The following is a 12,437-nucleotide window of genomic DNA, read 5'->3' on the forward strand; positions in this document are numbered from 1 at the left end:
CCTGTGAAAATATCTTTCAAAACAAAGGTGAAATAAAGACTTTTGCAGACACCCAAAAGCTAAAAGAATTCAGATGTGAACCTCAAGAAACATTAAAGGAAGTCCTTTGAGCAGAAGAAAAATTATTCCAGATGGCAAGCTGGGACCAGACACAGGAATGAAGAACCTGGAAATGATAACTATATGTACAAACATGAAAACATTATTCTTCTTATTTAAATGTATTTAAAAGATAGTCGGCCGGCTGCGGTGGCTCACGCCTGTAATCCCAGCACTTTGGGAGGCCGAGGCAGGCGGATCAGATGAGGTCAGGAGTTCCAAGACCAGCCTGGCCAACATGGCGAAACCCTGTCTCTACCAAAAATACAAAAATTGGCTGGGCGTGATGGTGGGCACCTGTAATCCCACTTGAGGCAGGAAAATCACTTGAACCCGGGAGGCAGAGGTTGCAGTGAGCTGAGATTGCACCACTGCACTCCAGCCTTGGTGACAGAACAAGAATCCGTCTGAGGGGCAGAGGGGAGGAAAGATAGTCAACTGTTTATAACAATGTATCATGAGGTTTACAGTACAAGTGGAAGTAAAATGTACAACAGCATAAAGGTGGTGAAGGGAGAAAACAGAATACTGCTGTCAGATTCTTACACTATTCTTTAGTAATGTAACATCACCTGAAGACAGTCTGTGATAAGTTGAGGATGTATACTATAAACCCTAATGTAAGCACTTAAATAACACCAAGTTATAGCCAATAAGTCAACAAAAAAGTTAAAATAGAGTCATAAGGATATTTAACCCAAAAGAAGCCAGAAAAACAAAAACTGAACAATAAACAGATGGGATAAATAGAAACAAATAGCTATATAACAGATTTAAACCCAAACATGTCAATAATTACACTTAAGGTAAATGATCTAATCACTCCAATTAAAAGTCATAGATGGTCAAGGTTAAAAAAAAGCAAGCTAGGGCCACTATATACTGTCTACAACCATGGTCCCCAACCTTTTTGGTACCAGGGACCAGTTTTGTGAAAGACAAATTTTTCCACAGATGGACAGCGGAGGGGGATGGTTTCAGGATGAAACTGTTTCACCTCAGATCATCAGGCTATAATTTTATATTTTATTCAGTTAGATTATCATAAGGAGCATGCAATCTAGATCCTTCGCATGTGCAATTCACAATAGGGTTCATGTTCCTATGAGAATCCAAAGCTGCTGCTGATCTGACAGGAGGTGGAGCTCAGGTGGCAATGCTCGCTCGCCTGCCGCTCACCTTCTGCTGTGTGGCCGGGTTCCTAAGAGGCCACAGACCGGTATTGGTCTGCAGTCCTGGGCTGGGGACCCCTAGTCTATAAGAAATCCATTTTATTTTTTTAAATTATTTTTGTTTATTGTGGTAAAATACACTTAACAAAATTTGCCATCTTAAAAGTAACCATTTTTAAGTGTACATGTAGCTCAGTGGTATTAAGTACATTCACACTGTTGTGCTACAAGAAACCCATTTTAAATATAAAGACAAAATAAATTGAAATAAAAGGATGGAAAAGATACGTGGTAGTGCTGGGACAACTGGATACCACATTCAAAACAATGAAGTTGGATCTCTACCTCACACCATTTACAAAAATTAACTCCAAATGGATCAGAGACCTAGATATAAGAGCTAAAACCACACAACTCTTCAAAGAAAACATCAGTGTAAATCTTTATGACCTTGGATTAGGCAACGGTTTCTTACATCTGACACCTAAAGCACAAGCAACAAGAGAAAAAATAAACTGGACTAAATTTTTGTGTCAAAGGACACATCAAGAAAGTGAAAAACAACTCAAAGAACGGGAGAAGATATTTGCAAATCATATGCCTGATGAGAGACTTGAATACAGATTATATAAAGAAACTTATAGCTCAAAAATAAAAAGACAACCTAATTTTAAAACGGGGCAAAGGAGCTAAATAGATATTTCTCCAAAGAAGATACAACTGGCCAATAAGCACATGAAAAGATGCCATTAGGGAAATGCTGTCTCACACCGAGAGTGTGAGATACCATTTTACACCACTAGGATGGCTATAATAAAAAAGATAGTCAATAATGAGTGTTGGTGAGGATGTGGAGAAACTGCAACCCCCAAACATTACTGTTGGGAATGAAAAATGGTGCGGCACCTCTGTAAACCAGTTTGAGCTATGTGATCCAGCGATTCCACTCCTACATATATACCCAATAGAACTGAAAGCAGGGACTCAAACAGACACTGTCCACCAACAGTCTTCCCTGACCTCCTACCCCAGCAGTCTTCCTCTTGCTTCCTCTACTCTCGTCACCAGAGGTCCCTCCTGGCTCCCTCTTCAACTTGTAGACACGCTCCTGCCACAGGCCCTGTGCTTGGAGTTTTCTTCGGAGATATTAATGAGACCTGCTATCTGGACTTGCTCTCTTCATTCAAAGGTCACCTTCTCGAGGAGGCCTTCCCTGGCCACCCTATTTAAAATTATAACCCATGTTCAGACAATACTCTCTAACCCTTTTCCCTGCTTTAATTTTCTGCATCACACCATATCACCATCTAATATATTATATATTTTACTTATTTATTTTGATTATTGTTTGTCTCTTCAAACAATCATCAGTCTGTTAGTTTTTTCGGTCTATTTTGTTAACAACAAAACAGGTAGTTTATCTCCAGCACCTAAGAATAGTGTGTGGCATACAACAAATGCTCATTAAGTATTTGTTGAAAGAATGAATAAATGAATGAATGCACACAAAATAAGTGTTTGTGTAACTGGCAGTTTCCCGGCTCTCTTCTTGGTTGCTATGTCTTACTCAACTACCCTATTTCTAGTAGCCAGGGCAGTATCATGCTCACAGCAGATGCTGTGTAAGAATCTGCTGAATCAAGCGATGGAGCACTGCAAAGGAATCTGAATAGCTGTGGGTTGGCGCCAGATAAACACTCTTCCAACAAACTGAATGGATGAGGCCAGTGAACATAAAATACACCAACGGCAGAAATATGTTAAGCTCATCCTATGATAAATTTTCTGTAAGATACCATTGAGAAAAAGCTAACTGCAAAATTAAATACTTAAAATACACTTAGGAAACTGTTTAAAAGAATCTGTTCCACGAGAGCTGGTTGAAAATAATTTTAAAAATAAAACATAAAAGAATCTCAAAGCAAGTCATTTTACAATGAACATATTGTCTCAATCTTTCCTGGGGAGGGGTGGCAGTAAATACCAATTTTCACTTTTCAATTTATGTTTGAGTAGAGTTTACCTATTATTGAATAAATGATTATTGAAAAGGAATGCTTCTACATTTCAGGCACCATGCTGGGCACACACATGAAATAATTATACCAGAGTCCAATTCTGTGGAGAATGGAACAGAAAGTTTCTTCAAGATTTCTTAAGTCGTCTGAGATTTTTTCTTGTCAGAAAGAGTAGACTCAAAATTACTCCTTGAACAAAGCCTTCATCAAAGATCAGCCCATATGAACCATTTAGGGAAATGAAGCTTGAGAAAAGGAGAAGTGGAATCTCCAAAAGGTGCTTCTCATACACGGTTAGCACCTAATATATCTCGGAAATACCAGACAATACTTCCTGTACCATATGCTGAATTTTCCCATCTTACGTAACATTCTGCCTTTCAGTGGCTTTTCCTTGCCTTCCCTATGCTGGGAATCTGGCTACAATTCCCAAACGCTAACGCATAGTTCTTTCCCTTGAAAAGTTTGCAACAACCACAAATACCATCTTGGTCTAAACAGCATACCAAGGCTCCGAGGTCACTACAAAATAGTAATAGAGAAGGCTTGTTTTTTAGCTGTTAGTATGGCCCTGAGATAACTAAAAATGCCTCAAACAAGCAGTGTTGATAAACAGAACAACATGGAAAAAAAGAGGCCAGCGGACCAGTGAGACAGGGCCACTTGAGAGAAGGAAAACAAAGCCGTGGACAGATCTGCTCTGTGGGATGGCAGAAGGTGGGCACGCTGTGGTGCTGCTAGATGAATCGTGGGTACCAGACACTAACTCCCTGAAATGTGATACTAGTCAAGATCCCCACGTTCCAAGCGAGGAAATATCCCTCAACTCTTCCCTTTGCCACAGGGGATGGTGGCTGGTCTAAAGGGATCACAGTTACAAAATATGCAGGGCAAAGCAGGGCATAGGCATGTTCTGTGAACCTGCCCAGGGCAGCGGGAGGCAGTCAGCACCCTGAATTCTGAACACAGATGAGGACTAAAGACAAGTGAGCTAGGCTGGGCACAGTGAGCTAGGCTGAGCACAGTGGCTCCTGCCTGTAATCACAGCACTTTGCGAGGATGAGGTGAGAAGATCACTTGAGCCCAGAAGTTTGAGACCAGCCTGGGGTGACACGGCAAAAACTCCATCTCTACAAAAAATAAATTAGCTGGATGTGGTGGCATGTGCCTGTAGTCCCAGCAGCTACTTGGGAGGCAGATATGGGAGCACGGCTTGGGCCCAGGAGGTTAAGGCTATAGCGAGCCATGATCGTACTGCACTCCAGTCTGTGTGACAGAGTGAGATCCTGTCAGAAAAAGAAAAAATAAAAATAAAAAAAACCCCGCCAGCACCACCAAAAAAGCAAGCGAGCTCCACCAGCAACAATCTAGCCCTCAAACATGGCATGATAAAGAAGCTAAAGTCTCCAAACAGAGCTGCTGTCTTTTAAAAGACTACTTTTTCATACAAAAGCAAAAGAAATGGGAAGAACAGAAATGCCCAGAGAAGGGAAGTGAGGGAGAAGAGTATCACCCTTGAGATTACAGTTTCCAGAATCAAGTCTGCATCAGACCCAAAGCATCAACTCTGGAACCCCGAGGGCATTAAAAGAAACAAAAAACAAAAAACCTGCACACCTAATGTATACCACACAGAGACTTACATGTGGCAAACAGAAACTGAGCATACAGTATCAAGACAAACTTTAAAAGTTTGTGAGGCAACTGTCACTGGCCAGTTAAAAAGGACAATCTCCTGAAAATGCATTGTGTAGGCAGCCTTAGCCGTCACCCCCCTTATAACCTAAGGCGGTGCAGGAAAACCAGACTGTGACAGTGGCACTGCTGCTCCCTGCAGGCAGTCCACCGCTACTACAGAAGCAGCCAGGGGCTGAAACACACTGCAATCAGAACATACCCCATGGCTGTAGAAGGGGTTGCAGGGTTATTCTTCAATTCCTGCACATTTACCACTTGAGGGACATTCTTCAACGTTGATTCAGTCAAAGTGCTTACAGCTATTTAAACAGAGAAGAGAGAACACCATATTAATTCCAGTAAAGGATAAAAAGTTCTAGTCATACATAAATGAAAAACCAAGACACGAGCCCAAGCAGAGTAGAGCCTTATCATTTGAAGGAAATCTACTTTAGATAGTTCTGCAGCACTGTGTTCAAAGGAACACCTGGCCTACTCCATTAACACAGGTGATGGAACAAGGCTTCCTGCAACTGAATCAAATGTCCTGGAGTAGGGGGAAAGAATTCTCTGGCCAGCTTTTCTACAATAGAGCTGGAAAAGCGCAGCTTGAGCTAGAGGATTAACAGCATCTGGACTCAGGATTTCTGCCACTCATTCACTCTGTCTTTCTTTAACATGGGCTTATTATGTGCCAGCCTCTGTGTTAGGGGCTGAGAATACAAAATGTATCTGTAGTTTCTTCTCTAAAGAAACTCATGGCCTAGTGAGACAGACAGGCATAATGAATAAAATGTGGAAAATGGAGCTTGGACAATAATGGGGGAAGAGGCTAAGAGGTATATATTTGACACCTACTTATCTTATCAGATTTTACTTTGTCTTATAATTTTAAATTGTATCCAAAAGACTTAATGACATTCTATAATTAGCAATTAAGGAAGCCTGAGCAAAGCTTGTGGATCATTTCTAACTGCATCACTGACCAAGGTGAAAGCGGTACCACAAGCAGAACGATAGACCTGTGGTTTATTCTCTTTTATTCTCTCTTTCAGAGAAGTGACCTGGCGTAGTGGTGCATGCCTATAGTCCTAGCTATCCAGGAGGTGGAGGTGGGAAGGTGACCTGGGTTCGGGAGATCATGGAGGCTGCAGTGAGCCATGATCGCACCACTGCCCTCCAGCCTAGGCAACATAGCTAGACCCTATCTCAAAAGAAAAAAAAAAGCTTCATGCAACATCTTGCCTACGACTGCACATCTTTCATATTTCATATTCAAAGGTGCCTATACCTTAGAAATGTTTGCATCCAACATGATAATGCAGATCACACCACCTCCTGCTAAGTGGAACAATCCTAAATCCTAGCAGATTTTAACTTTTTACAAATCATTGACTCGATCAGCTCGATTTCAGCCCTGTTCAGCACAATGGCAAGATTCTGCCTGGTCCAAGTAATATTTAAAGAGATCAAAGAATTCTATTTTTAGAAAGCTCAAAGGTACCTTAAAAGTTATCTTTGTTTTGTTCTTCAATATATATGTTAGATGCCTTAACAAAGGTTTTAATATTTAAATTTTCTTTACAATTTTTTGACTTATCACTGTTTAATGTTAGTTCTTTTTTCCTAAATCAAACCATTATGTCTTTCTAGTCTTTTAAAAAGAACTATAAGTTGATAAGTGTTCCAAGTAGTGATATATCTAAAAAATAATTCTACTCAGCTAAAACAAAAATATTTGGCTTACATCTGTTTCTTGACCCTGGCACTACTGACATTTGGGGCTAGATAACCCTTTGTCGTGGGGGTGTCTTACGCATTTTAAAGATTTTTTTTTTTTTTTTGCAGCATTCCTGGCCTCTACCCACTAAATGCCAGCAACACTGCCAACTGTTTCAGGGGAGGAGGAGAGGGAAGTGGGGGCAGCCTCTAGTTGAGAACTACTAGCTTATAAAACTGATAACTAGTGATAACTGAAGTCCTTGAGACTAACTACGCAGACTGAAAAATCCTAATGTAGAACGTTTGGGATAATGACAAGTCACTGATGAAATGTTAAGTGCTAACTGGCTTATTAGAGCTTCCATCTGTAAAAGTTAAATTTTATAATGTTAAAAAAAAAAAAAGCTTTGGTCAAGTGCAGTGGCTTATGCCTATAATCCCAGCACTTTGGGAGACAGAGGCGGGTGGATCACTTGAGCCCGGGAGTTTGAGACCAGCTTGGGTAACATGGCAAAATCCCGTCTCTACAAAAATTTTTCCAATATCTGCCTGGTATAGTGGTGCATGCCTCTAGTCCTAGCTATCCAGGAGCCTGAGGTGGGAAGGTGACCTGGGTTCGGGAGATCACAGAGGCTGCAGTGAGCCGTGATCGCACCAAGGTCCTCCAGCCTAGGCAACATAGTTAGACCCCATCTAAAAAGAAAAAAAAAGCTTCATGCAAGATATAGTTGGAGAAGAAAAAATGCTGAACTGAGAAAGAGCAGAGGGTTAGAGTCTGAGTTCTGCTACTTACTGGTGGGATAACCTTCACCTCTCTGAACTTTAGATTACTCAAACACGAAATGGTCATTCTTTTTGTTTGTGTTTGTTTTGTTTTAGAGATGAGGTCTCACTATGTTGCCTAGGGTGGTCTCAAACTCCTGGCCTCAAGTGATCCTCCCACCTCAGCCTCCCAAAGTGCTGGGATTACAGGCATGAGTCACTATGCCCAGTCAAAATAGGTATTTGAATGGCTATTTTGCATTCAATGTAGTTGCAATCTGTAAGATACTAAGAGATGATGCTAATGTTATTAGATTATCAAACTTCAAAGGTTATAATTTTAGGGCTCTAAGCAGACATTATTCAAAAGTAGGATTAGAAACTTTGTTTTTTAAAAAAAAAACCCCACTGATTTCCACCTACTAAATGTGGCAGTTCTAATCCCTCCCCTTAAAAGCAAAGACTTTCAGACCTAGTCTCTGCCTTCTTAGAACTCTCTCCACAAAGGCAAGGGGGCTGTCACGTCAATCTTCTCTTCTGAAGGGCACCAAAGAGAGCCCACTGTTTCTTGCCACCTGCTGTCCTGGCCTGTGACTCAGACATGTCATAATCAGCCTCTGTACAGGTATGGGGCTACAGCTTTTACCTGGTGCCTGACTGGCCATCTGCCGTCTGAGTGCTGCTGCGGCAGCTGCCTGTGGGGCTGAGATGGGGTGGGAAGGACTAGGTGCACCATGTTTCACGGTTTTCGTGGCAAGCATTGTGCTGTCAGCCCCTTGAGGAATAATTTTGTTAGCAGATGTAGCCACTAAGAGAAAAAGAAAAATTAAGTGTGAGTGGGTGAGAGAACAGGAACATACAAAAGGTTAAATTGGTAAATTCTTTACATTCGACTGCAGGGAAAATGCTAAAATCAGCGTTAACATAGAAAAGAACCAGCAAATTAACAGGCTGGCATCTGTGTCTTTTAGTTACCGCATGCAATTTGCCTACCCACCTCTACTAAGATACTTTACATTATCATTTCCTGATACTGATTGAGATATAACTTTTATACCAATATAGACCAATTCCCTGATCCCCTCTCACAAATTCTCTTCATTCTAGTACCTAACACTGGTATTTTTCTCTGCTGGAAGTCACTTTGATGCAAAGCCCTGACACCGCACTGAAAGTGTGGGGGCACAACACCAGTCAGTACAGTGAGCCAATACTGACCACAAGCATCGGAGCTGGTGAGTTCTGAGGCAGAATATGCCACAAGTCAGGCTGAAATGAGCCAGGATTTGAAAGACATGAGAGAGGATGTTGCTTTATAACTGAAGCAAACAGCCCCCTTTTACTTACTTCTGAAAAAGACCGTTTTAAAAAACAACCTGGCTCAGCAGAAAAGCTGTTACAGTGCATAACCTTGGAGAGCCATCTCCTTCCTCACAATGGCCTAGCAACCGCTTTCAAGGGGAACACACATCTTTTCAATTAGTCTTCTAATTTCTAGAATATTAGCAGAAGTGAGTTGAGCAGCCAGGTGCAGTGGCTCATGCCTGTAATCCTAGCACTTTGGGAGGCCAAGGCAGGTGGATCACCTGAGGTCAGGAATTTAACAGCCTAGCCAACACAACATGGTGAAACCTTGTCTCCACTAAGAGACATGCCTTGGGAGGGTGAGGCAGGAGAATCGTTTGAACCAGGAGGTGGAGGCTGCAGTGAGCCAAGATCGCGCCATTGCACTCCAGCATTGCACTCCAGCCTGGGCAACAGAGCGAGACTCCATCTCAAAAAAAAAAAAAAAAAAAGTGGGCTGGAGGCAACCACCATTTTGGTGTGACAGTACAAAACCCAGTTATAATTCCTTCATTAGTTAGAAACATCACAGGGAAAAGGGAAAAAACAGGTTTGCGGCGGCGCGCGGTGCGCCTCAACGCCTCGTAATCCCAGCACCTGGAGGCCCGAGGCGGTCGCGATCCACAAGGCCGTCAGGAGGTCGAGACCATCCTGGCTAACACAGTGAAGGACCCCGTTCCACTTAAAAAATGGGCAGGGCGGAGGAGGAGAGAACGCGTAGCCGGCGATGGTGGGGCGCGCCTGCTAGTCCCCAGCTACTCGGGAGGCTGAGGCAGGAGAATGGCGTGGACCACCGGCGCGAGCGGAGCCTCTGCAGTGGAGACTGAGAATCCCAGCCACTGCACTCCAGCCTGGGTGACAGACGAACTCTGTCTAAAAAACAAAAAAAAAAAAAAAGAAAAAACAGTTTGCTTTCCCACTGTTTACTTACCTGAAGTTCCCATCACACCAGATGAAGAACCATGAACCAGGTGAGATTTAGCAAAAGGTGCTGCATGAGGCAAGAGACTGGGCTGGATGGAAGGAGTGCGAACCACGGGGGCATGCCGAGGGGCCTGAACCGCCGCCTCCTCATCTTTACAAGACGTCCGTGCATCTTCACTCTCCAGAGACTGGGAGACAGATGATGTTGAGCTGACTTCATCCAAGTCTTCATAATATCTCTGAGACAGAAAGGCTGATCGAGACAGGCTGGCTACAAAAGCCCCAAACAAAACACAATTTAGACAACTCAAAGCAAGCCCAAAAGCTAAGTAATTTTCACTGTTGATAAAACAAAACTTCAACTTGTAAAATGATTTAATTATTACTTATTTTAAGTGGAAGCAGGTATTGTCAAATGTGAACAAAATGGTTTTGGTTTTGCTCAGACGGGAATTTGAGAAACTGAGCTGTGTGAACAAGAACATCTTGGGGCTGTTAAATAAAAGAATGTGAAAACATAAGAGACAGAATTAATGCTGGTGTCAAAGTAGAAGACCTGGAGCCCTCACTAGTATAATAAGCTTATACTAGAAATGTAACAGGCAAGTTTCCACGGTGGGGTGAACAATCACACCATTACTGTCACCTTCCAATAAGCTGCTAAAAACAGGTCCAAAGCATAATGGAATAGACAGAATGTCCTCAGTCTTGAGTGTCTCGAACATTTCCAAATAAATCTAATGATTCTTCTGATTTAGACAATTAGATTTTTAAAAAATATACAAGAGATTTGGTGCAGTGGCTCAGGCCTATAATCGCAGCACTTTGGGAGACTGAGGTAGGAGGACTGCTTGAAGCCAGGAGTTCAAGACTAGCTTAAGCAACATAATGAGACCCTGTCTCTACAAAAAATAGGGCAACAGAGTGAAACCCTGTCTCAAAAAAAAAAAAAAAAAGAAAGAAAGAAAGAAAATGGCTGGACATAGTGGCTCACGCCTGTAATCCCAGCAATTCGGGAGGCCAAGGTAGGCAGATTACCAGGTCAGGAGTTCGAGACCAGCCTGGCAAATATGGTGAAACCCCATCTCTACTTTTTTTTTTTTTTTTGAGACGGAGTCTCGCTCTGTCACCCAGGCTGGAGTGCAGTGGCCAGATCTCGGCTCACTGCAAGCTCCGCCTCCCAGGTTTACGCCATTCTCCCGCCTCAGCCTCCCGAGTAGCTGGGACTACAGGCGCTCGCCACCTCGCCCGGCTAGTTTTTTGTATTTTTTTAGTAGAGACAGGGTTTCACTGTGTTCGCCAGGATGGTCTCCATCTCCTGACTTCGTGATCCGCCCGTCTCGGCCTCCCAAAGTGCTGGGATTACAGGCTTGAGCCACTGCGCCCGGCCCCCATCTCTACTTAAAAATACAAAAATCAGCAGGGTGTGGTGGCGCACACCTGTACTCCCAGCTACTCAGGAGGCTGAGGTAGGAGAATCGCTTGAACCTGGGAGCAAAGGTTGTAGTGAGCCCAGATTGTGCCACTGCACTGCAGCCTGGGTGACTGAGTGAGACCCCTTCTCAAACAACAACAACAACAAAAACCCAAAAGAGAAAACAGAATTGAACTGAACTGAATCCTGGCCTTCTGTTTAGATTATGAAGAGTAAGGCTTTATGTCATGTTAATTTCTATCATAAATTTCAGAATGCAAGTGAATACTTCCTGTATATTGGAAAAAACAAAAACCAAACAAAATAATCTAGCCCTTTTTCTTCCCTCCCCAAGTTATTTAAAATGGCTCTGCAAATATTATTGACTTTGTGTCCTATGTGCACATGGCTCTGCAAGATTTTATTGTCATAATGTAAGTATAACATAACAAACACCACTAAAAACCAACGCTATAAAAAAAAAAATAAAAAATAAAAAATAAAAAAATAAAAACCAACGCTATGTGCTACGGCTGTCTTATCCAATTTGGTAGTCAGTAGCCATATGTGGTTATTTAAATTTAAACTAATTAAAAGCAAATTAATGAAAAATCAGTTCCTCAATTGCACTAGCCACATTTCATGTACTCTATAGCCACATGTGGCTAGTAGCTACCCTGCTGGACAGCAAAGATACAGAACATTTCCATCATCACAGAAAATCTTCCTGTGAGATAACAACTAGGTACCGTTTTAAGCCACTAAGTTTGTGATAATTTGTTATGGCATCCATAGGAAACTAATACAAACCCATGTTCTCTTGGGCCTAATTGCTCTCCGTAATGTCTCTAAAATCCTATTGCAGTTCCTGATAGTAACAATAAAAGATGACTCAAATAATCACATCACCTTCAAGAATTAGACAGAAAGAGACACTGGATTAACTATGTAACCTCCAAGGTCCTATGTAACATGGGGGTACTCTTAGTTCCTTCCTTCACCTTTCTGAGGCCATTTACCTGCCTTTGGTGGAGGGAGCCCATCCAACTGAAGGATGCAGTGGGCATGCTCGCTCACAGAAGCGTGGAGCATGGACTGCTCACTATGCCAACGGTGCTGCCTCCACTGTGATCAAGGATGCAGCTAACTGCCTGCATTAGAAAGAGGGTCCCACTGAAATTTAAAGAATCTTATTCTGTTTACACTCTAGTTCAGGTAAGGAAAGACAGAAAGCTACATGACGGGGGGCAGGGAGGGTGGGGAGACAAAAGGATAGAAGTCATATGATCATCTCAGTAGATGCAG

General features: G+C 42.4%; 1 protein-coding gene across 1 annotated transcript in view; it reads right to left on the reverse strand.

Annotated features, from left to right (window-relative positions):
* Positions 1–12,437, reverse strand: part of NUP214 (nucleoporin 214) — a 112,203-nt gene that overhangs the window by 50,463 nt on the left and 49,303 nt on the right. Inside the window, exons 22-24 of the mRNA XM_017849892.1 lie at positions 9,726–9,989; positions 8,097–8,258; positions 5,187–5,286 (exon numbers count right to left, since the gene is read on the reverse strand). Of these exons, the coding sequence (XP_017705381.1) occupies positions 5,187–5,286; positions 8,097–8,258; positions 9,726–9,989 (526 nt within the window). The remainder of the gene's footprint in view (positions 1–5,186; positions 5,287–8,096; positions 8,259–9,725; positions 9,990–12,437) is intronic.

This window comes from Rhinopithecus bieti, unplaced genomic scaffold (assembly GCF_001698545.2).
Source record: "Rhinopithecus bieti isolate Rb0 unplaced genomic scaffold, ASM169854v2 scaffold_31823, whole genome shotgun sequence".
In the NCBI taxonomy this organism is placed as follows: Eukaryota; Metazoa; Chordata; class Mammalia; order Primates; family Cercopithecidae; genus Rhinopithecus; species Rhinopithecus bieti.